Genomic DNA, 26133 nt, shown 5'->3' with positions numbered 1-26133 from the left:
GGATGGTGTTCAAAAAGGTTCCTTCAGATTGGGTTTCTTCATGATAATCTAAATCAGTGCTAGAATAAACCTCTTGATTCTCTTCTGGTTCTTGATGGTTGATTTTTCATTTAGCACTGACTTTGGTTCGAGCCATTGAAAAAACTGGTGTGGGAAACAATTTATGGGTAAAGAGGTGTTTTTAGAATAGTTGGGAGATGAGTGAGAATGATAGAGGATGGAAGATTAAGGAAGAGGAAGGAAGATGTGCAGATGAGCGTGGGAGGAAACGTGTGAGTGGAAGAAAAAAAATTAAATGCGTCGTAGCCTAGAAAACTAGCGTGATGATGGGTTAGACATGTAGCCGTTCTGCATTAAATGCATGGCGTGAAGTACGAAGGCATGCGCCACGCGTACTGCCCAATGAGAGAGAAGGGCGCGTGCTCTCTTCCTAGGTTGACATGTCACGTGAAGTTACACCAATAAGGACATTCCGTCCTCTGGTGGTTTTGCTATCCTCACAGGTTTAACTAAAAATGCATATACTTATTTAAATAGAACAACAAATATTTTTGAATTATTATTTAATCGAAATTATAATAATATAATAAAGGAACATAACCAAGATAAATTAATTAATTTTAGACAAATTAAGAATTGAGAGTTCATCCAAGATCTTTTTGAACCTATCCTCTTGGAGAGATTTGGTAAAAATATCTGCTAATTGATTTTCAGTGTCAATAAAAATCAGTTCTAAATCCCCCTTTTTGCACATGATCTCTTATAAAATGATGTTTAATTTCAATGTGCTTAGATCTTGAATGTTGAATGGGATTTTTAGAAAGATTTATTGCACTTGTATTATCACAGAGGGTGGGAATTTTTGCGTACCTTAGCGAGTAATCCTCAAGCTGATTTTTTATCCACAATATAGTTGTGAGCAACATTGAGCGTCTGATACATATTCTGCTTCAGTAGTTGAAAGAGCAATGGTACTTTGTTTTTTGCATGAGCAACTTATTAGGGATTTACCCAAAAATTGGCAAGCACCACTTGTGCTTTTTCTTTCAACTTTGTCTCCCGCGTAGTCGGCATCACAATAAGCTATGAGGTCAAGATTGGAACATTTCTTGTACCAAATTCCCAGATTTATAGTGCCAACAAGGTATCTAAAAATCCTTTTGACTGCAGTGAGATGGGATTCTTTAGGAGAGGATTGAAATCTTGCACAAAGACTAACTGCAAAGACTATGTCCGGTCTGCTGGCAGTTAAATACAACAATGATCCTATCATTCCTCTGTACTCCTTTTCAGATATTGGAGTTCCTTCATCATCTTTGTGGAGTATGGAGGATGGGTGCATAGGAGTTCCCATACTCTTGGCTGAACTCATGTTATATTTTTTGAGCAAATCCTTGGTGTATTTTTCTTGTGATATAAAAATACCATCCTCTCGTTGTTTGATTTGTAAACCAAGGAAGAATTTTAATTCCCCCATCATACTCATCTCAAACTCACTTTGCATGAGATTTGAGAAATCTTTACACGTCGTCGACATAAATTTGAACAATTAATAAATCCTTTTCAAGTGTCTTTTTGAAAAGAGTAGTATCAATCTGTCCTCTAATGAATCCATTTTCTTTTAAAAAAGAGCTTAACCTCTCATACCAAGCTCTAGGAGCTTGCTTTAAACCATAAAGAGCTTTAGAGAGTTTGAACACATGGTTTGGTCGTTTTTCATCCTCAAACCCAGGAGGTTGACGAACATACACTTCTTCATTTAAGAACCCATTCAAAAAGGCACTTTTCACATCCATTTGGAATAGGTTTATACCTTTATGAGTAGCATAAGCTAAGATGATTCTTATTGCTTCAAGTCCTTCTACGGGTGCAAATGTTTCATCATAATCTATTCCTTCTTGTTGATTGTACCCTTATGCCATTAGTCTTGCTTTATTTCTAATGACTTCTCCATCCCCATTTAGTTTGTTTCTAAATATCCATTTAGTTCCAATAATAGATTTGTCCAGAGGATGGGGTACAAGATTCCATACCTTGTTTCTTTCAAATTGTGAGAGTTCTTCCATCATAGCTTCAACCAATGATTTGTCACCAATAGCTTGATCAATTGTCTTGGGTTCAACTTGTGATATCATGGCCATGTTGGAAGTATTTTCCCTTAGAGAGTTTCTGGTTCTCACACCATCTTCAGTATTTCCAATGACTAGATCTAGAGGATGATGCGTGACTATTTTCTATCCTCTTGGAAGTTTCTGAGAGGTTGGGTCAGACTCATCCTCTGCGTGAGGACCAGGTACTTGAGAGGATGATTTTTCATCTTCTTCATCCTTATCCATTTTCTCTAAACACAAGTCATCAAACTCATCAAAAATAACATGCATGGATTCCTCCACAGTTTGAGTCCTAAGATTATATATTCTATAACCTTTTGACGTTGTGGAGTATCCTAGAAAAATTCCTTTATCAGATTTTGGATCAAACTTTCCCAAATTTTCTTTATTATTTAGAATGTAGCAATAACACCCAAATATGTGAAAATAGGAAATATTTGGTTTTCTCCCTTTCCATAATTCATATGGAGTTTTGTTTAAAATTTTTCTAATGGATGAACGATTTGAAATATAACAAGCGGTGTTAATGGCTTCGGCCCAAAAATATTTTTCAATATTGGCTTCATTTTAAAATAGTTCTAGCCATTTCTTGTAAAGTTCTATTTTTCCTTTCAACAACCTCATTTTGTTGGGGAGTTCTTGGATAAGAAAAGTTGTGAGAAATACCATTTTCTTCACAAAGATTTTTAAAAGATTCATTTTCAAATTCACCTCCATGGTCACTTCTCACCGATACAATTTTTGAACCTTTTTCATTTTGAATCTTTTTGCAAAAATGGTGGAATGCCTCAAAGGCATCATCTTTGTGTTTTAAAAATAGAACCCAGGTAAAACGAGAAAAATCATCAACAATTACAAAGCCATATCTTTTTCCACTAAGACTTGGAGTTTTGATAGGACCAAAAAGATCAATGTGAATAAGTTCAAGAGGATGATTTGTTGAAACAAAGTTTATAGAGTGAAAACTACTTTTAACTTGTTTTCCTTTCACACAAGCTGCACAAACTTTGTCCTTTTCAAAATTGATTTTTGGAAGTCCTTTTACTAATTCTAAATTTGCCAATTTAGAAATAGTGTTTAAGCTTGTGTGACCGGCTCGTTTGTGCCAAATCCATTTATCTTTTTCAATGGAAACAAAACAAGATTCAGTAGGTAAATCATCAAGATAAAGTTCATATAAATTCTTTTTTCTAAAACCGGAAAAGAAAACTCTACCCGAGGATGAGTGTTTAACCTCACATAGAGTTGGCTTAAAAATAACTTCAAAACCACTAATGCTTAGCAAGTTATGTTTCAAGCCATCCACATATTGAACATTTTCAATTTTTGCAGAATTATTCTTACCAATAATACCTGTTCCTTTTATTTGAGCTTTATCATTATTACCAAATGTGACCGATCCTCCATTCTTTATCTCTAATGACATGAAGCATTGCTTATCCCCTGTCATATGCCTTGAGCAACCATTGTCCAAGTATCAAGGCTTTCTTTTGTTGATTAGAGGATGAACCTGTATTAGAGTTTAAAAGAGACTTAGGTACCCATATAGCATTGGGTCCTTGTTGGTTAGTTTTTCCTCTTGTGAGGACCTTCCTTTTGTGATAACAAATAGACTCATGGTGCCCATGTTTACCACATAATGAGCATGATGCCTTTTCACTATTAGCTTTCTTCTTAGCATGACAAATTTTGGAAGTATGCCCAAGTTTTTTGCAAAAGGTGCATTTAGGCCTATCCTCTCATTTTTTAGGCAAGAAAAAATTTTCATATAATTTTTGTTTTTGAGAGCTTTTAAAACCAATTCCAGCCTTGTCAAATATTCCAGATTGGGACCCCATTATCTTTTGAAATGTTTCTGTAGATTTGACAAAGTTGGAAATATCATTTTTTAGTTCCCTAACCTCAGTTTTCAAAATTTCCTTTTCTGTATCCTCGTCAGGAGGATGAGTTTCAACTATTCTCTTGTTAAGAATTTTTTGTTTCTCAGAATTTTGAAAGTGAGATTGCTGTAAATCTTGAATGATTTTAACATATTCATCATTCTTTTTCTGTAGCTCCTCATTTTGTTTCTTTATCTCAACAAGTTGGTTTTTTTGAAACATGCATTTTTGAGATAAAGTGTATGAGTCATTTAAAAGGCTATCAAATTCAATTTCTAATTTTTCACAATTAGGACATAGATCAGAAATACTTACCTTTTCATTTTTTGATTTTGCCATGAGACATAGGTTGGCCTCTTCTTCCTTTTCTTGCTTTGAGGATGACTCATCACTATCATCCCAAGTGATCATCATGGATTTGTTTTTGTATGGAAATTTTTTAGAGTTCCTTTTGTTGAGAGGACACTCAGTTTTATAGTGTCCTATCTTGTTGCATCCATAACAAGTTATTTGACTTTTGTCTATTTTTTCTTTTTGAGAAAGTCCTCTATTCTGTCCTCTTCTGTTTAACATCCTCTGGATTTTTCTGGAAATCAGAACGAGGTCATCCTCATCCTCAGACAGAGGATACTCTGCGTTTTCCTTTGTTATGACATCTTCATTCTTCTTGGAGGATGAGCTTTCTGTTTGGCTGGTTTTTAGAGCAATCATTCTTCCCTTTTTGTTTGGTTTATCAGCCAACAACAATGGTTCATGAGCTCTTAGAGTTCCAACCAAATCTTCTAATTTCATGTTGGTCAAATCTCTTGCTTCTGTAATGGCAGTTACCATTGGCCTCCATTCTTTTGGTAAACTTCTTAGAATTTTTCTTATCCTTTCTTGAACGGAGTATACCTTTCCAAGAGATCTCAAGTTATTCAATATGATGGTTAACCTTGAGAACATTTCATCAATAGTTTCATCCTCCTTCATTTCAAATAGTTCGAAATCCCTTACTCCCATGTCTATCCTTGCTTCTTTTACATGACTTGATCCTTCATGATGGACTCTTAGAGTATCCCATAGCTCTTTAGCGTTTTTGCATTCTTCAACTCTGTCATACTCTTCCCTGCTCAAAGCACACGTTAGAAATAAATGAGCTTTAGAGTTTAGAAGTACCTTTGCATTTTCATCAGCCGTCCATTGTGCTTGAGGTTTCTCATCGGAGGTTGCATCTGCGTTGTTGGTTCTGATGACATGATCTCCATTTTCCACCACATACCACATGTTGTTGTCTTGTGATATGAGAAATAGCCTCATCTTACATTTCCAGTGGTAGTAATTTGTACCATCAAAGTAGGGAGGTCGGCTGGATGATCCTTCTTCAAGGACGTACTTAGCTTTTGACATTTTTCTTTTTGGATCTTTTTCTCTTACACTGTTAGGTGTATTTTTTAGAGAACCTTGCTCTGATGCCAATTGATGTAGCTAAATATCACTAGAAGGGGGGGGGTTGAATAGGGATTTTGCTGTTTAAAAATAATTTTCAAGAGATTGTAAAACTATCCTCTCACTGAGGATGGATTTTTTCAACCCTTTAGTTTTAACTTAAGCAAAAGAGTAAAAGAAGAATATGAGAGAGACACACACAATTTTATACTGGTTCACCCAAAGATGGCTACGTTCAGTCCTCACACCCTTGTGAGATTTCACTAACTTTCAAACAAATCAACCTCACGCTGAGGTTGATTACAAACTGTGTATTCTCAAGCTTCACCAAGCTTACTATCAATTTTCAAATATTTCCAAGCTTCACTCGCTAGGAAATTACAAAGTAGTATGAGAGTGATTGATACTTAATATTTTCTCAAAGAATATACAAAGATATAGTGTAGGATCAAAGAAAGTAAGAAGTGAGGATGTGATTTGCTCTTGATAGCTTTAAGATGCTTGATCTTTTTGTGCAATTGTGTTGTGTGTCTTCCAATGGAGAGCTTGTTTGCATTTTATAGAGATCCAAGCCCTTGATGACCGTTGGAGCTTATTTCAAACATTCCAAGTCTTTCATCATATTTACGGAAGTGCCATTACAGCCATCCTCACTTTTCTTGTAACTTGATCTTGACAAGTCCTTGTCAATTCTCTTTTATCAGCAATGCACAACTGTTATTTGACCATGTGAGCTGCATTTTTCGAAGACTTTAAGGTCTAGGTTGGTTTCACCTTTTGAGGTGATATTGACAAGAGAGAGAAAACTTAGCTTTTAAATTAGTCTTCACATGTGATCTTCCATTTTTGGCTTGTTTCAAGTTGCCTTTCTTCAACTTAACTTCTTCATGTATATATTCATGCAAACACATTTAATAGTCTGATTTTAACCTTTGCACATGCTTGAAGAGTTGCTTTCAATTTTGTTGGCCTATCCTCTGCCATCCTCTGCACACTAGATCTAGTAGTTCTTGTCTTTTTCTTTTAGCCCTTTCAACTTCTTTATTTCAAATACTTTTACTTATTCATTCTTTGACTTTATTGTTCATTTCTTTAATGAATAAAATCATTTGTACTGGTGAGGTCATAACTTGGGCAGATCTGGAGATTTTCCACTTTGCAGCCCATCCTCACGTGGTTTTCTTGATCATATGCCATCCTCACGTGGTTTTCTTGATCATATGCCATCCTCACATGGTTTTCCATCCTCAGGCCAGAATCATATTTTCCTTCTTTTTTCCTTAATGATTAATAACCTATTATCTTATATGAATACACTCAAGAGCACATGTTATTCATTAACCACAATCATAATCTCTTAAGTAATTTTGTTATCATTAAAATCATTTGAGAGATTTTGTCTCAACAAAACCGACTCAAGTTATCCGACTACCCGTTGAAACCGTCAAACCACCACCCCCCATAACCGATGCTTCAAACGGTCAGAGATGGGCCAAACATTTTCAACCGAGGGTTTCCTTCGTTGTGTCATTTTCAAACCGAATCCGACCGGATCCAGCCGTTGTCCACCCCTACTATTAAGGGTTAATAAAACATTATTATTGATGCTAGTTATCGATACAACTCCAATAATTAAGGTGATAAGTGATAAATAATAATGATGGTAACAACTTAACAGAATTGCCACAAAAGCCAATAAACATTACTTCAACGATGGTATTCGTAAATAAATCAACCGTCAAAATTTAAAATTATAAGGTCTATGGCTAAACCTAAACCCTACTTTTCAACTCAACTAAAAACTTAATAGAATCCTATATCAGTCTCAACATCTAATTCAGAGGGAAAATAATATTGGGTGCTTTGTTTCAGAATTCTTCATGAAACAATCTATCTTTTTAAACAAAAAAAATATAGAGTTTGAAAAATGTTGTTTTAGATTTTTTTTAAATCATTTTTTAGTTAAAAATGAAAAGCTAAATATAGTAGCTTCTCGCATATCTTCGCATATATTTCGATAGATGAGAGAGAAAGACGACACACGATTTAAAAACACGGAACTTGCAAGATGAGAGAAAAAGACGACACAAGATTCAAAAACACGGAACTTAATTCATCAACGAGAGAAAATGATACAGTTGCAAATGATGCAATTGGCATGCCTTTTATCTTATGAAAATCCCAAATTGCCATCTGTTTAATTTTTAATAAGTTTTTTCCATTTACATCCATTCATTAATTGCGTTCTCTCTTGAGACATTAACCATATTTGATCTTTAGACGACGTTGTCATTATTTTTTTTTTCCAACCCTCACATAGGATTTCATAAGTTTTCTTCTCTTTTACTATTTCTCCATTTGTTTGTGTGTGTTTATTTATTGGTTTTTGATAAATACTCAATTACATTGATCAATTTTAAAATGTTCTACAAAATGGATTAAACTAATAAATTTGCTCAATTTAAACTATTTCTAAAAATTTGCATGAAAGAAATTTGAGTGTAATATATATACGTCATATACATTGGTACGTGCAGAGCATTGTGTAAATTGGTATGAGTAAAGCATCATGTAAATTGGTATATATAGAGCATCATGTAAATTGGTATATATAGAGCATCATGTAAATTGGTATGAATAGAGCATCATGTAGCTTGATATGTGTATAGAGACTAAAATTTATTTTTCCAATTTTTTTAATGATTAAAATTGCACTTTTTTGTTAGGGACACAAATTTAAAGATTAAAACAGGACATCCAAAATCTATTATTTTTCGTGATGTTTTATTTATATGTTTATTTTCAGAAGGATCTGAAAATTATGGAATGGAGGACCTAAATTCATTTATTTGTTTGAAATAAAAATGAGAGGTAGAGAGACATAGTAGGGAGTGAAAGTGATAGTAGATATAAATTGGAGAGGGGAGATAGAGATGCATAAGAGAGTATTGAGACATATTTATACAACAGGTTTAAAATTATTTTTTTAAAAAAATAATTTTTTTAATAGTAAACAAACGAGAGTTAAAAAATCATTTTTTAAAACATCTATAAAAAATAATCTCTAAATTATTTAAAACAAAAATCATTTTTATTTAAGCTCAAACAAACACAAATAATAAAACCATATATTGTAATACTGAACGAGGAAAGAAAAAAGAAATATGGACGCAAAACAATTATATGATATTACGACAGTTTGGACAGTCGGTGTGGGCAAAAAAATCCAAATTGTCATAACTATAAGATAAATTATGTTAGTCTTATTGACCATTTTATACAGTAAATAGCGATGGTTTGTTAAAATGTTAGAAACCAATAATGTTCTAATAAAACTAAATTGATCAGAATAAACCGTAATGTTTTTGGTATTAGAAATTTTTGTAATTCAAGCTAAACATTGATTATATGTAATTTATAATTAATTAACCACTTGATTAATTAGCTATGTAGTTAGAGTACAATTAGAATGAACCATGTATAAATAACACAATTCATTCAATAAATAAATAAGATCTACAACTCATATGATATTATATTTTTCTTTCTTCTTGCACTTGAATCAATAGCTTGAAAGCTAACAATTGCTATCTAGAGCAAGGTTCTTTGATCCTAATTAAAGAGTGATAAACACAAGTGAAATGTGAGGATCAAACACGAGTGATGTGAGGATGAGTTCAAATGCAAACACTGGAAATTTTCCAGCCCACATGCAACATTTTTTATGGAAAGGATTGAGATAGATGGAGGGTGCAGATTCAGCCATTGTTTGGATTTCAATAAGTGTTAGAAATCATAGTAAAAGTTTTGAAGATCTGGGAGCCAATCCAACAGAGGAGTAGAAGTCGAATTTTAAAGAAAACAAGAAGAAAGATTGCAAGGCCACCTTCATTCTTCATCAATGCCTTGACACAACCAACTCAGACTCAGTTTTGTTAATGGATATCACATACGAAGAGCGTTCTTCGTCAAACTCAGAAATAGTCTTATTGATGACCACCATAAACGAAGAACATTCTTCTTCTCAATTCTAGTTTCTTGACACTGGATGTCCAAATCACATGATAAGTCACAAAGAATGGCTGGTGGATATTGATACATCAAGAAGGTGCAAGATCTTGGAAGCTGAGGGAGTTGGCAACATGGTGAGAACATGGGGTAACAGCTCCTTACACACCTCAATACAATGGTCTGGCTAAAAGAAGGAATAAAATCATTCTAGACATGACTAGAAGTATGATAAAATAGAAGGGACGACCACACAAGTTTTGGGTAGAGGCTGCATCAACTGTTGCCTACGTTCTTAATAAATGTCCAACAAACTGCCAAATAAGGTACCACATGAGATCTAAGGTGGAAGGAAGCCATCAGTAGGGCACTTGAAAACATTTGGCATTCTATGTTTTAAACATGTACCAGATCAAAGAAGAAGAAAGCTACAAGACAAAAGTGAAGTAATGATACATGTAGGATACCATCCAATTGGCGCATACAAGCTCTATGATCTTGTCAAACGCAAGGTGGTGGTCAGCAGAGATGTCAAGATCATTGAGCAAGAAAGCTGGGACTGGAAATAGATAGGCAACAACAACTAGGACTGGAGCTAGAAGAATAGAAGCCAACACTGGGATTGGGAACAAGAGACCAACAACTCGAGCCAACCTACACAAATTCCCTTACAGGTGCAAAAGGACCATAAAACCAGTGTAAATAAAGATGAAGAAAGAGTAGAGTCACACATACCTCAAAGGGCAAGACAACTACCAACACACTTAAGAGAATTTGAAGTTTACAATGACAAAAATGGAGATCTATTTCATTTTTCCTTATTTGTAGATATAGAACCTTTGAATATTGAAGATGCCTTGAAGAAAAACCCCTTGAAGAAAGCAATTATGGATGAGATTAATGCAACTGAGAAGAACCAGACTTGGTACTTGACTGATCTGCCTCAAAAATAGAAGTATATTGGAGTAAAATTGGTCTAGAAATTGAAGTTGAATCCAGAGGGATCAATTGCTAAGTACAAAGCTAGATTGGTTGCCAAGGGATTCTTGCAAATGGCATACATAGACTATTCTGAAGTGTTTGCTCAAGTGGCCAAAATAAAAGTTTATATTCCAATATTTTTTGGTTTGGATTTAAAGTTTATATCATATAGATTATACTTGTAAAATTTATACAAATTTAAAATCATTTGTTATGCTATTGAGATACATCAAAATTAATGTCTTATGCACTTTTATTGAACACCGTCAATATTCATGAGTATCAATAACATATTAAATAATTTTATATTTGTGTCGAATTTTACATGCATGATCTATATAATATAAACTTTTAATCCAACAAAAAATTGGAAAAAAAATTAAAAGAAATAGAGAGGATTGAGAGAGATTGAAAAACTTTTGAATTAAGAAGATTAAAACTCTTTCAAAATTGAGAAGATCAAAACTCTACATGAGGGTATTTTTGCAATTCATCCAATGAGCATGTATGTTAATGGCCAAATGGGTCAGATGAACTGGTATTGGGATGTAGACTTAATGTTCCACATGCAAATTACCAAATTGATCAAAAGTTTGGGATATATGAACATCAAATGTTTATGGTACCAACGTCCCAAGTACTCATTTCCTAGTGGGCTTAGACCTCTCAATAGTGATGTTGATGTATTAAAATTTGCTGAAGATGTCAAAGGGTTCAAGGTGATTGAAGTATTTGTGGAATACAACATTTATGAACCAATTACTACTGATGAAATACCAACTGATCCATTTCAATTTGAAATTTCCAAGATGAAGTTGAATCTGAAACTATCCAAGTTGAATCTAAAAATGCCCAAACTAAATTTGAACCAGTGCAAGCTGAAAATGAATCAATTCAAACTGAATCAATGCATGTTGAAGCAAAATTCATACCAATGCAAACTAAAGTTGAACATCAAGGAGATAATGAAGATGGAATGGGAGTATATGTGAGCGAATAAGATGATAATTATGTTGCTAATTTGGCTAATGAAGATGATGATATGAGTGAGTTCCATGAACTAGAGTATAAGGGTGAGGATTGAGACTGGACTAATTAAATATGAGACATTTATTAAGTTTGTTAGTAATGAAAATTCTTCTAAAAGACCTGCAAATCCTAAGCCTAGTTTTGCATATGATTTTGAAGGATATGTTGTGAATTCTGAAGATTTGGATACTCCATCAGGTAGTAAAGTCGATGAAGAGGATTTAAGGAAGTTTCCTAAAATTTAACCAATCTGAAAATGTGGATGAAGTAATGTTTAAGGTGAGCTTGACATTCGATACAAAATTGTTTGTTAGGGAAACTGCCAAATACTTTGCTATGGAGACTTAAAAAAATTTACATTTCAAAAAGAATGATGTAGATATGATGTATGTGGTCTCTTTTTGTGATACAATAGTGCGTATGACCTATTTTGTTAATGGTTGAACCATATTTGTATTTGACATCTTTATAAAAAAACAACTTGTATGTGACCTATTTTATCTAACGATGAACACAATTTGTACTTGACATCTATAACATGATTTCAATTTATGTGCTTTTATATTGTGCATGTTGATTACACAATGGCATTACATCATTCATTCAAATTTGATTCTTGAGTTATTAGACAATATGTATAAATTAATTAAAGAATAATGTTACATAATTTTAAATCTCATTTGAAATTTGCCAATTAATTACACAATAACATAACATTATTCATTCAAATTTGATTACACAATGATATCACAATCTAATTACACAATAACTTCAAATCATTCATTCCAATTTGGTTACGCAATAACATTATAATAACTTTAATTACTATAAACTTAATATTTAAACACCATTACACACTAAATAACTGAACAACACCTTTAGACAAACTAAAACTTAGACCCTAAATCAGTCAATTACTTCAATAACACAATAAACAAAAGTACAATGATCAACAACTATGAAAATGTCATAAAACACTTGAGTAACTTAAGCTTCAACAAAAAGAAAAAAAGAAAAAACTAAATTGAGAAAGAAAAGAAACAAATCACAATCAATGACGAAAAAGAGAGAAGAAGCATAATTTATAATCTATGTCGAATGAAAAAATAGAAGATACATATTGCACAAAAAAGATGAAATAACAACATGAAGAAAAAACTATAGTCATTGTAAGGAAGAAGAATAATGAAAAAGAAAGAAGAAGATAAACTGAAGCAACTCACGATATAAATATTATAATTATTTTATTAATGAAAATTAAGGTTTCAGTTTTTTATGCTATTTTAAATATTAAATAATTATAATTTTATAGTTTTAAAAAGAATGTATTAATGTTTTATTGATTTGGAATAGTATTAAATAAATCTACGTAAAATGACGCTTCATGAAGATTAAACATGCAATTAAATCAAATAGTGTGAGTTGCTTCACCGCAAGATATCAATGCTGGTTGAGTTGTAGTCTTGGAGGTAGACCCACTGATTTGGACTGGTACCACGTGGCATAAAAGTAGGAGACAAGGTTCCATCCTTGACGCTGCTGCAACGTAGCAGATCTCGCTTGCAACCAATCATGGTAGCATAGCATCCATCATCTTTTTCTTCACCCGCCCAAATTCTTTGACCTTCTCTCACTTTCCCTCTATTTCACGATTCCATTCCCATTTTCCTCTCAATAGAAACCCTAGAAATCGTTGACATTTCCATTGTGGATCTCGATCCGAGTGAATGTTCAGAACACCGTCGCAATGGCGGGGAAGTCTGATTCAGTGTCGATCCGTGTTCCTTATAAGAACCTAAGGAATGATTCTTCCGCCGCTGAAGTCGAACTCGTCAACGTCGATGAACCTCGTCACCGGATCGACCTCAATTCGCCTCGCTCCGAGCATTTACCGCAGAAGAATAACGCTTCCCTCACTAACCTCGTTCTCAGTTGCACCGTCGCCGCCGGCGTTCAATTCGGTTGGGCTTTGCAGCTTTCTCTTCTCACACCTTATATTCAGGTACAAACGCGTTTAACCGACTTAGTCTAAAATTTTACCAGATCCAAATTTGTGTTAGAATTGCGATCTCTTTATTTCAGAGATGCTATTGATATTTGTTATAATTATAAAGTTTGCTATGTTTTTTTTAATGCAATTATGTTATATTTGGATTTGCAATTTACTATATAGTTACTCTATTTGCTTGATTTTGGTGCAGACGTTAGGAATAGGACATGCGTTTTCTTCATTTATTTGGCTTTGTGGCCCCATTACAGGCCTTGTGGTAGGTTTTCTTTTCATCTTTGATTTCAATTCTCATTACTTTTGAAATTAATTTCATACTTGTCCTTACTATTCTGGACTATTTGGTTCTTTCTATTGCTTCATTTAAATATGTTCAACTTGATCTGTTATGATATTAATTGCAAATACAACTATTTGTATGATCTATGGTCACGTGTGCGTATGCCTACCTATATGTAAGTTCACATTGCTTCATCCTTGTGATTTATTTCTTTGTCAAGCCATTCATTAGAGATAATGCTAATATTGGCATTGCAAAGAACGTTGTGTGGAGTGTTAATGGTGCGGTTTTGAACAAAATTATGATTTGTTTTTAATTACAGGTTCAACCCTGTGTTGGTATTTGGAGTGATAAATGTACTTCAAAGTTTGGCAGAAGACGTCCATTCATTCTGGCAGGATCTCTTATGATCTCCTTGGCTGTAAGCATTTATGACACATTGTTTTCTGACATACCTTTTTACGCCACATTACATATAAAGCTAAATTAAGTCTTGTAATTTAGGTGATATTGATCGGGTTTTCTGCAGACATTGGATATTTACTAGGGGATACACATGAGCATTGCAGGTTTCTGTTTGAATCATTTCGTACTTTTCTTACTCATTTTATTTCTTCTATTTTATAAATTTCACATATATGAACTCAGATATTAATGGAGTTCATATGTATAAAATAAAATATAATTGTAGGACATTTAAAGGGACCCGAACAAGGGCTGCTGTTGTATTTATTCTTGGGTTCTGGATGCTGGACCTTGCCAACAACACAGTGCAGGTAAGCTTGTTAAAGGAATTAAAGTGTACTTGTTATATTACCTTTTTAGTGATGCAGTCAAATGACGGTAAACTAAACCCTTTATTTCTTTGAATTTTAATTTATAGGGGCCAGCTAGAGCACTTTTAGCAGATCTCTCAGGTAAAGATTTCTTATTGTACATGTTTCTTGTTCAAGTTCTCAACAACCACAATGGGAATCGTTGATTTTTCATCTTGTATTAAAATACTTGATTGGTAGTCAGCAGACATCATGAAGTAACATGTTTGCTCCTACTTAGGTCCTGATCAACGCAATGTATCAAATGCTGTCTTTTGCTCTTGGATGGCAGTGGGAAACATCCTTGGATATTCTTCTGGCGCTAGTGGAAATTGGAACAAGTGAGACTTTGTAAATATTTTGGTGTTATTACTTAATTCCATATTTCTGCACACTGCTCACTATGTTAAATCCATTGCACTGTTTTTTTAATTGAATGTTTCATTATTATTGCACACATTTTTGGCAACATGTGTTCTTATAAAATGAATAATTGGAAACAAGATGTTGGAGAAAATTGGTTCTACACTTATGCTATAGGATAATGGGAGAATGTATCTTTAGATAGGCATAATGGTATGAAGCAAAGAAGTGGACAACAGATACGATGCATAGACACCAATAATGTCCAAAATATAGGGCACAACAACATGGATGTTTTATTTGTATTACACATTTTTGGTAATGTGCGTTCTTTTAAAATCAATAATTAGAGTTGAATAGTTTAGAATAAAACTACTTGTATTTCATAATGAGGTTGGTGCATGTTTATATACTAGTGAGAATCTCTCAAGAAAGGAAAACTAGATAAATAAGGAAACTATAACAATGATAGTAAATAGAGAATAATCAACAACATTGCCCCTCAAGCTGAAGCAATGGAGCATATATATTGTATGCATCCAGCTTGTTACATATATAATCAATCCGAGGTCTCATAAAGATTTGATGAAGATATCAGCTAGCTGTTCATTTAATGATGCCGTAAAGGATCTTCTCTTTGATAAAGTGACAATCAACTTCTATGTGTTTAATCCTCTCATGAAAAACTGGATTTGAAGAAAGATACAATGCCAACTGATTACCACACATAAGTTCCATTGAACCTAGTTCACAAAATTTCAACTCTTGTAACAAATGCTTCACCCGTATAAGTTCACACGTAGGTCATAGCATGATAATTTGCCTCTACTCGATCTTGCAACAACAGTTTGCTTTTTACTTTTCCATGAAATTAAGTTTCCTCCAATCAAAACACAATAACTTGAAATAGACCTTCTATCATTCACACCACCTGCCCAATCTCCATCTAAATATCCAACAATATAAGTATGACCTCTGTTTGAATAAACAAGCAGTTTCCCATGTGAACCTTTAATATACCTCAAGATCCGAACCACAACATTCCAATACCTATCACATGGTGAGTTTAGATATTGACTCACAACCTATGTTGTCAGTCACGGATAGCGGCGCAGAGTGCCCAACCCCGAAAATGGGATAGCAGGATCGTGGATAGCGAGATGACCGCTATTGTGAAGATAAAAAAAACAATATATAGACTAAACATAAAATATAAACAATAGACAAAAATACTAAAAAATAGGAAAAATAAAATACACAAAAATAAAGGGGTAATCATAGTACTTCATATTTCATAAAAAAAAAAACAGAGGCAATAAAAAAACAAAAACAGAAGTGGAAGAAGAAGAAGAAAAACAGAGGAAGAACAGTGAAAGAAGAACAGAGGAAGAGGAAAAACGAAAACGAAAACAGAGGAATAATAATAACGAACAATGAAGAAGAAACAGTGAAAGAAGAATGAAAGGACGAAGAAAAACAGAGAAGAATGTAAACGAAAACAGAGAAACAGAGGAATAATAAGAAGGGTTGTAGCAGTTATGAAAGGTCCAAGAAGAAGAAAGGTCAAGAAATAAGAAAATAATAGGGATTTGAGTGCGAAAAGATTTAAATACCCTTAATGAAATTAAAAAAATTCAACAAACCTGTAAAAATAGAGTAGCGGGTCATGGATCCGGGTCTGGCGCAACGGGTCAGCGCATTAGGGCGCTATTCGCGATAGCGTTTGCCACAATGGATGACGGCGGTTTCACGGTGAGAAGCGCTGCGGAGACGGCCGCCGCCGCAACACGTTTCTGCTATTGCGCGCGTTAGCGCCACAATTGACAACATAGCTCACAACACTAACAACAAACAAAATATCTAGCCTAGTCATAGTGAGATGATTCAGTTTCCAAACTAACCTTCTGTATCTTCCTGGGTCAGGAAATGGCTCACCTTGATTATGTAGAAGCTTCACATTGGGGTCCATGGGAGTATCAATTGGTTTACAATCAAGCATTCCTGTCTTTTCCAAGATATCCAAAACATATTTTCTTTGAGAAATAGCAATTCTTGCCTATGACTGAGCTACTTCAATCCCAAGAAAATAACGCAATCGACCTAAATCTTTGGTATGAAAGTGGTTGAATAAATGCTGCTTTAGGTGTTTAATACCTTCTTGACCATTACCAGTAATAACAATATCATCTACATATACCACAGGATAAATGACTTTGTTCAAAGATGAACGTCTAAAGAATAGAGAGTGATTTGCTTCACAATGAATCATGCCAAACTGTTGAATAACGTTGAATTTTCCAAACCAAGTTCGAGGTGATTGCTTTAGATTATACAATGATTTTTGCATCTGACAAACAAGACACTCCCGTTGAGCAACAAAACCAAGTGGTTGCTCCATATAAATTTCCTCTTCTAAGTCTCCATGCAAAAAAATATTTTTAATATCAAGTTGATACAAAGGCCAATGTTTCATAGCAGCCATTGACAAGAAAAGGCATATAGAGGCCATTTTCGCAATTGGAAGAGAAGGTATCTCTGTAGTCAAGATCATAAATTTGAGTGTATCATTTTGCTACCGGTCTAGCTTTCAAACGATCCACCTGTCCATCAGGACCTACTTTAATAGTAAAGACCCACCGACATCCAACAATATATTTCTCAGGTGGAAGTGGAACAAGCTTCCATGTACCACTAGACTTTGACGCAGTCATTTCATCAATGATTGCTTGTCGCCACCCTGGATGGGATAATGCTTCCTTGACGGTCTTTGGAATAGAGATAATAGATATAGCAGAAACAAAGGTATAGTGAGATGGAGACAAGCAGTGATAACTCAACAATTATGAATAGGATGAGGATTAGAAGTAGATCGTTTACCTTTACGAAGAGCATGTCAACGCTCATAAGTAATACAAAATCAACGAAACTCAGGGCCATTTTGTGATTGTGGAGGTTTGCGAGTAGGAACAAATGTTTCAAATAGAAGAATAGGTAGTACCTAAGGAGTAACATCTATTGTAGACTCTGATGTCGCTGGTGTTGTAAAGAAAGGTGTACCCTCAAAGAAAGTAACACCTGCAAAGACATAAATCTGATGTGTAGATGGACAATAACATCGATATCCTTTTTGAACTCTTTAGTACACTGAAAACACACATTTAACAGCTCGTGCAGACAATTTGTCATGACCAGGAGAAAGATTATGTACAAAACAAGAGGAGGAAAACACTTGAAGAGGGACAAAATAGAGGAGGTCCGTAGGAAACAAGAGAGAATGTGGAATCTCATCATCCAAAACCGAGAATGGCATGCAGGTGATCAAATAACAGGTGGGGAGAACAACATCACCCCATAATTTTAAAGGTGCATGAACATTGATCAATAAGATCCGAGCTGTATCAACTAGATGCCGATGTTTTCGCTCAGCCATCCCATTGTGTTGTGGTGTTTGTGGACAACTAGACTGATGTATGATGCCATGGGAAGTCAAGAAGGAGTTGAATGACGCAGGAAAGTATTCTTTGGCATTGTCACTTCGCAAAATATGAATTGTGTTTCCAAATTGAGTTTTTATCTCTTAACAAAAAGTCTGAAATGCACCAGATAATTCAGAACAATCATAAAATAAAGTTATCCAAGTACATCGCGAGAAATCATCAATGAAAGTGACATAGTATCGGCATCCTAAAACTGAAGGCACCCGACTAGGACCCCAAATATCTGAATGCTCAATACCAAAGGAAGACTTGGATCTTTTCTTGGCACTACTAGAAAAAGTCACCCGAACATGCTTGCCAAGCTGATATGACTCGCAATTCAGAGTCTTTAAATATGAGAATTGAGGAACCAACACCTTTAATTTATCAAAACTTGGATGACCTAAACGACAATCAATAATATTTGGAGATGCAGAAACATCACATACGGTGGATGGATGTGGATGAAGGTAATTGAGACCCTGTGATTCAGATCCTATTCCAATTGTCTTCCCCGTACTTCGATCCTATTTAAAGAGAGAGTTTAAAGAAAATGTTATGTAACGGTTGAGGGAGCGGGTAAGTGTACTGATTGAAATCAAATTAAATAGAGAACCAAGTATGGGTAACACATAATTCAATGATAGAGATGGTAGAGGTGAAGCTTGACCAATACCAGTAACCTGTGTCTTAGAACCATTAGCAAGAGTAATGTTGTGAGTATTTTTAGGAGGTGACAAGTTAGAGATAAGAAAGGGATTACCAACTACATGATCAGAAGCACCTGAATCCAAAATCCATGATCCCACAGAGTGAGATAGACAAGCCAGACAAGCTGTAAATAAGCCACGGTGGCCTGCAAAGAGACATGCTGGACAGCCATCAAACAATGAACCAAAACACCAATGTGAAATAAACATTTTAATGGCAGCAAATTTTTTGTTGTAGTCGATAGACACAATGGATGAAAAACAGTGACCAAAGACCAAAAACAGCAACTATGAGACTCCTCGGCGCGTTCACAACCATGAAATAACTACAAAACAGCAACAAACTTCTGAAACACCCTTCAAACAAGGGACCCACAAACTTGAAAGGGCCAAAATTGAAAGCTGGCAAACACACCAGAACAAGGGACACTAAAAATGGAGGTTGTTACGGCGGCACATGGAGCTCATGTGGCGGAAACTGTCAGTGACAAAGACAGCGCATGAGAGTGCGTGGGAAGGTGTTTGACGACGGCGTTGGTGAGGTGGAAAATTGGAAGCCTCCAGTTCTGATGGTGGAGGGCGTGTCTGAAACGGCAGTACTGAAAGCATCTGAAACGGCAGTACTGAAAGCGACTTCGGCAGTGGTGGTGGAAGCTCCTGTGATTGTTTTGGGATAGATGATAGTGTCTCTTGGACACCCAGCAATCCAAACCAAAAAAAGTAAAAAAAATAAGCTAGGGTTAGCCTTGACGGTGGCTGAACCCAAACACAAAAAACTAGGAATTCAAACCATGCTTTAGATACCAAGTTGAATAGTTTAGAATAAAACTACTTTTATTTCATAATGAGGTTGTGCATGTTTATATACAAGTGAGGATCTCTCAAGAAAGGAAAACTAGATAAATAAGGAAACTATATTAACAATAATAAATAGAAAATAATCAACAATTAGAAACAAAAGGAAGGAAAATAATTGGTTCTACAGTGTAGGGTTATGGGAGAATGTCTCTTTAGATAGGAATAATGGTATGAAGCGCAAACATGGACACAGCTAATGTCCAAAATATAGGGCACAACAACATGGATGTGTGTGTGTGTGTGTATTATATTATATAATAGAATAATTAGATAAAATAAAATATGAGATTGAGCATTATTTTTGAAAGACCTAAATTGAGAGTTAAGAATTATATTCACCATCATCTCAAAATAACTTGTTAGGCATTAAATTTTCACTATATTAACGAGTCTCACAAAATAATACTGGGAGACTTCATTATATAATTTGTACACTTTGTTTCTTTACAAAAAGAAGTTCTAAAGCAATATGATGAACTATTAAACTACGTCTTTCACCTACAATCCATCCATCTACTACCTAAAAGCTCAAACGAATCCAATGGAAGTGTTGGCTAGGTGTTGGAGCATTATTCAAAGCCAGGGCCTCAACTTGTCAAAGCTGAAAATAATTTTTATACTTGACACTGGAATGGAGCTTTTGACATGGGTTGTCCCATTATGTGTTTGACACACCTTCAACTTGGAGTGTTGGTGCTACATTGGAACTAGTCATGTAAGGGATCTTAGAAATAGTTTTGATAGTTGGATTACTGTAAATCAATGATTACATATTGGGGCTTTTTCTTGTTATTGTTGCTATGCTATAAAATCTGTTATGAGTATTGCATCATTTGCGATTTTATTTTTCCTGTTGAAGCTCTTTCTATATTTACTACTGATTAATATTTTGTTGTTTCTTACCTTAACAGATGGTTCCCTTTCTTGACAACAAGAGCTTGCTGTGAAGCATGTGGCAATCTTAAGGCAGCATTCCTTGTTGCTGTGGTAGGTTAATACTGAAAATCCTTTTGATTGGACGTTCATATTTGACCTTTTGTTATTATAAGTTCAGAGATCATAAGCATGATTGATCTTTAGAATGCACAACCTTTTCTATTACTGAAAATACATTCTTCTTCAGTTTGTCTAGTTTTTCTATTCATTTACTTTTTTTTATTAATTTTCTTATGGGGCAACATCATCTTCATCTTTACCTACACATCTCTGACTTTTTCTTAGTACAAGTTCTTACTTAAACAGATGGTTCCCTTTCTTGATAATCAGTTGTTTCTTTTATCAATTCATTTGTGAAAAAAGTAAAAAATGACACTTCTTTGTCATTGATTTGGAAAAGATGTATAATATTAGAATGCCTAGAGAGGTTTTGTGGAAAGCTTAAGAGAAGAAAGGTGTTTGGATTAGTTATATATGCGCAATCAATGATATGTATGAGGGGCCACAGGTGACGGGTCCACAACTACTGTAAGAACACTATGGAAATACAGAAGATTTCCCAATAACTATGTGTGTACCAATGGTAAACTTTGAGCCTTTATCTTGATTCTAGGCGTGCTTACTAAACTAATAAAAGAGATGTTGTCATGATACATTTTTTTTCTAGATGAAGTAGTTTTAATTGGGGAGTCAAGAGAAGTCATAAATGAATAGTTAGAGAAATGGAGACATATAATGCCACAAGTCTCCTGATTTAAGTACCTTAGTAGGTCTGTGATACAAAGTGAGAAGCACTACTAAAGTAAGGCAGTGCCGTTGTCTCCTGAGGTTATTTGCTTGCAGATCTGTTAATTTTTTCAATCATATGCTGTTAAACATACTGCTTTTAATGTACATATAATCTGTTTGATAGCTATAATCTCATGTTACAATATTGGCAGGTGTTTTTGACATTATGCACACTTGTAACCCTATATTTTGCTGATGAAGTTCCGCTTACTACTGCAAATCAACATCACCTGTTGTCAGATTCTGCTCCTTTATTGGATGAACAACAAAATGGCATTGAATTTTCCAAATCAAAGCCTTTATCTGTTATAAATGAATCCAATGGTAAGATACGGGAGGATCACACGGAAAAAGTTGAAGAGCTGAAGCATGAGAGTTTCAATTCTGGGGAAGATCATAACGAAAATTTAATGGAAGGGCCTGGAGCAGTACTGGTTAACTTGTTGACAAGTTTAAGGCATTTGCCACCTGCTATGCATTCAGTGCTGGTTGTAATGGCTCTCACTTGGGTAGGTACTTCAGTACTTATGTGCAAAAGGTTATTCTGACATCACAGTTATGTCTGCTTTTACATTGGTAGTGAATGTATAAAATTGTCTTGTGCTGGTGCTTCTCATTTGAGATCCTTCTTATATTTCCTTCAACCCTGTGTATACCTGCAGTTGTCATGGTTTCCCTTCTTTCTGTTTGATACGGATTGGATGGGGAGAGAAGTTTATCACGGAGATCCAAAAGGGAGCACTTCTGAAGTAGATCTTTATGATCAAGGTGTTAGAGAAGGTGCATTTGGTTTGCTATTGAATTCTGTAAGAACTCAATATTGGGCATTGTATTTTGTAAATAGATTTTTCACAAGTTTCTATCGATGATGACCGAAGAGTTTGTATTTTTCTTTTATTAAAATAGATTTTTTGGAATTTTTTTCCTGAATAATTATAAACCTGCCATTGCGTTTATTGCTTTACAGGTTGTGCTCGGAATTAGCTCTTTTATGATCGAACCAATGTGTAAGTTGATGGGTGCAAGATCAGTATGGGCAGTGAGCAATTTTATCGTATTTGTTTGCATGGCTGGCACTGCTATCATTAGTCTCATTTCTGTACATGATTATTCTGGAGGGATACAACATGTAATTGGAGCAAGTGAAGGAATCAAGGTTGCTTCCTTAGTTGTGTTTGTCCTGCTTGGATTTCCACTTGCGGTGAGTGAAGTTGGCACATTTAAACTATTGGATTGCACTGTCAATTTCATTATTTTCCTTACTAATCCTCTTGACCAGTCATGGTATTAAACGTTAATTCATTTAGATATATATAGAAGTTCATGACAGGATAAACTTCCATGTTTATGTTACAGATTACCTACAGTGTTCCATTTGCTGTCACAGCAGAGTTGACTGCTGATTCAGGTGGTGGTCAAGGTTGGTATTAAATGCAGATGTTGTGCTTAATTTTTGGTCTGTTAAAAGTTTCCGATTTCAAGATGTTTGATTGGTTCTGCAGGATTGGCTATAGGAGTTCTAAATCTTGCAATTGTTGCTCCGCAGGTAGCTTGTTCTTCTCAAATACTGCTGTCTGTTTGTCCTCTCCTCCATAATTGGAGGGAAGGCCCTTTTAGAGTTGCATTATCATCACGTTTTTATATATTTATTTATTTATTTATTTATTTATTTATTCAGTTTGATATCATTGGTATGTGTCTGTTCGTAATACAGCACTAATAACATGCAATCGACCTGGTGTTATTATTCTTATTGTGTTGTATTCAAATGTAACTAGTGGCTTTCGTGTTTGTAAATATGAGTAAATTTATGTGTGTTTCTTGTGAGGGCACACCTTTTTATATTGATGTTGCAATAATAACATCCAATGTCTAGGAAGTTGTGTTGACTAGGACTACTAACATTTAGCCTAGGATGTAGCACAATCAAAGAATAATAACAACATACACTAAATTTTAACACTCCCTCTCAAGCTAAAGTTTACTATGCTTTAAGCTTGTTACATCAAAACATTCTATCACAAAAATTGAAACTAAGTTTGACAACTGTTGGACTTGTTTGAGCAGAGGAGGCACCATAAATGATTCATGTGTGGGTAAAGAGTCACCACCGGATTGATCATCGGTGGGAATAAAAGGCGCTACTAATATGATTCATATGTAAGAGAAGAGTCACCACCGAATTGATCGTCGGTGGGAATAAAATGCTACACTAATATGATTCATATGTATGTGGGTAAGGAGTCACTATCGGATTGGTCGTTGGTGGGAATAAGATGCACCACTAATATGATTCATATATGGGAATAGAGTCACCACTCGATTGATCGTTGGTGGGAATAAAATGCACCACTAATATGATTCATATGTGGGAATGAGTCACCACTGGATTGATCGTCGTTGGGAATATCCTTGGATTATTTGAGCAAATGGCACCTTGTCCTTGAAACCAATTTCTCATAGCAGCAGCCCAACTTGCATAATTGGCAAAACCAACAATTTTTTTGCAAGGAATGAGCAGGAGAGTAGTGAAACTGAAAGCTCAAGAAAAAGCAACAGATACAGTGAGGTGGAGGGAGTTGAAAGATGAGAGATCACCAAAATCACCAAATGATGAAAAGACATGCAGAGGGGCGTCCGTGACAGCAAACAATGAAATATGGTTGTTAGAGACAGGTGCACATGCGGAATTGGTGGAGGCGCGTGGGACCCAAACGCAAAGAAGGTGGACGCGTGTGACGGCGCATGCAGTGTCGGTTGATGATGGGAAAAGCATTGTCGTGCTCGCCAGAGGATTGTGCGGCGGTCTGTGGTGGTTTTGGACAGTGGGTCTCACTGGGAAAGGTGCAGCTGGTGTTGGCACAGCTGTAACAATGTAAAAAAGGATAGAACTGGGGAAGAACTATGAAAAACGGTGGTTATGGTGCTGCTGGCAGAAAATGCCACCACTGGCAGCCGTAGTGAAGCACAGAGATAGGCCAGAATCAGAATTTGCTCTGATACCATGTAAATATGAGTAAATTTATGTGTTTCTTGTGAGATCACACCTTCTATTTATGATGTTCCAATAATTACATTCAATGTCTAGGAAGTTGTGTTGACTAGGACAACTAACAATTAGCCTAGGATGTAACACAAACAAAGAATAATAAAAACATACACTGAATTTTAAGAGTGTTCATCAATGACTGCTTATGTGTCAAGCTCGTTATTAGGTCACCATAAAGAATCTGATTAGTATCCAACCCCCGATTAGGAAGAGTTACAACAGAAGCAAGGGTGGACCCAAGGGATCAAGTGGTCCAGGTCAATTAGTTAGGCCTTGTCAGTTAGGAGCAGACCTCATAAGCTGTTAGAATAGTGATTAGTTAGATTGTATGAATAGAGTGGACAATTGGTTGGTTAATTGGCTATTAGAATTGGGAGTGGTCAAGCTCTCAATTACCTGATGACTTCTATAGTGGATTTATGTTTTCTCTGCACAGTAGATTATCTTGATTCAAGTAAGGAAGATATCGTTAATAAAACCCTTCCTTTTCATTCTCTAATTTCTGCTTTCTGAATTAGTACATATCATAATGTCCTTTCTCTTGTGAAATAAGACATTTTACTCTTAAGTTTGAATTTGTTGCAAGTTGTAAACGTTGTAAATGCTATTTTGATGTATTGGCAATTTTTTTAGATGATTATATCCCTTGGTTCTGGTCCATGGGATGCTCTCTTTGGCGGCGGCAATATTCCTGCCTTTGTTTTGGCCTCCGTCTGTGCTCTCGCCGGTGGCATTGTTGCAACTCTTAAACTGCCAAATTTGTCTAGCAATACCTTCAAGTCATCTGGATTTCATTTTGGCTAGCTATTCGGAGATCTAATCTGGTAATGTTCTTTATTTGTACATGGTCCTCAGGAATTGGAATAACATCAAACGTTTGGAGAGCTGGCACTTTGATTGTGCTATGTTGCTTTCCAATCCACAAAAGGCGCATTCTGCATTCAAATTCATTCATTCATCCTCCCACATTGTGGGTGTCTGTATTTTATGTAATATGTTATACAACTGGCTGCACACAATAGAAGAAAGCTTAGGTGCATATAGTAATACGCTTTTGTAATCACCGTTATTCAGTGAATTAGGGATTACAATATGATGAAATCAATTTTGAGAGTTACTCCTCGGGTTCACACTTGCTTAATAGATTCAATGAGAGGCATTAGTGTTTTTCCTATTAGTGTACACATTTAGTGTAATTCTTTTTTATAGTTGTGAAATATGTATGCATGTATGATATTTTTTACACTAACGGTGATGACATTACATATAAGTTAATTTCAATTCTTAGAGTTTCATTGTTACGCACTTTCTTATCACTGTGAACCGATGTTTAAAATTCATCTGAATCTTTAACAAAAGATCCAACGACACTCCTCAGAATGGTTTTCTTGGTCTTTACGGTCGAGACATTG

General features: G+C 35.1%; 1 protein-coding gene across 1 annotated transcript; it reads left to right on the top strand.

The window, feature by feature from the left end:
* Positions 1-12876: 12876 nt before the first annotated feature.
* On the top strand, positions 12877-25895 carry LOC101488581 (sucrose transport protein SUC3). Its single transcript, XM_004511167.4, has 14 exons — positions 12877-13439; positions 13639-13704; positions 14048-14146; positions 14230-14294; positions 14417-14501; positions 14609-14642; positions 14782-14881; positions 20859-20934; positions 21825-22181; positions 22335-22478; positions 22640-22873; positions 23029-23092; positions 23175-23218; positions 25355-25895. The coding sequence occupies exons 1-14, from the start codon at positions 13185-13187 to the stop codon at positions 25523-25525; spliced, it is 1794 nt and encodes a 597-aa protein (XP_004511224.1). The 5' UTR covers positions 12877-13184; the 3' UTR covers positions 25526-25895.
* Positions 25896-26133: the final 238 nt, after the last annotated feature.

The sequence above is a fragment of the Cicer arietinum genome, chromosome 7, assembly GCF_000331145.2.
Source record: "Cicer arietinum cultivar CDC Frontier isolate Library 1 chromosome 7, Cicar.CDCFrontier_v2.0, whole genome shotgun sequence".
Taxonomy (NCBI): Eukaryota; Viridiplantae; Streptophyta; class Magnoliopsida; order Fabales; family Fabaceae; genus Cicer; species Cicer arietinum.
The sequence above is the reverse complement of the archived record's forward strand: the minus strand, read 5'-3'. Positions and strand labels throughout refer to the sequence as shown.

Excerpts from the sequence above, each read along its gene's own strand:
- LOC101488581 (XM_004511167.4), top strand. The coding sequence starts at position 13,185 with ATGGCGGGGAAGTCTGATTCAGTGTCGATCCGTGTTCCTTATAAGAAC. Across the intron at positions 22,182-22,334 it reads TTGTAATGGCTCTCACTTGG|TTGTCATGGTTTCCCTTCTT; the intron begins GTAGGTACTTCA and ends GTATACCTGCAG. Across the intron at positions 23,093-23,174 it reads TGATTCAGGTGGTGGTCAAG|GATTGGCTATAGGAGTTCTA; the intron begins GTTGGTATTAAA and ends TTGGTTCTGCAG.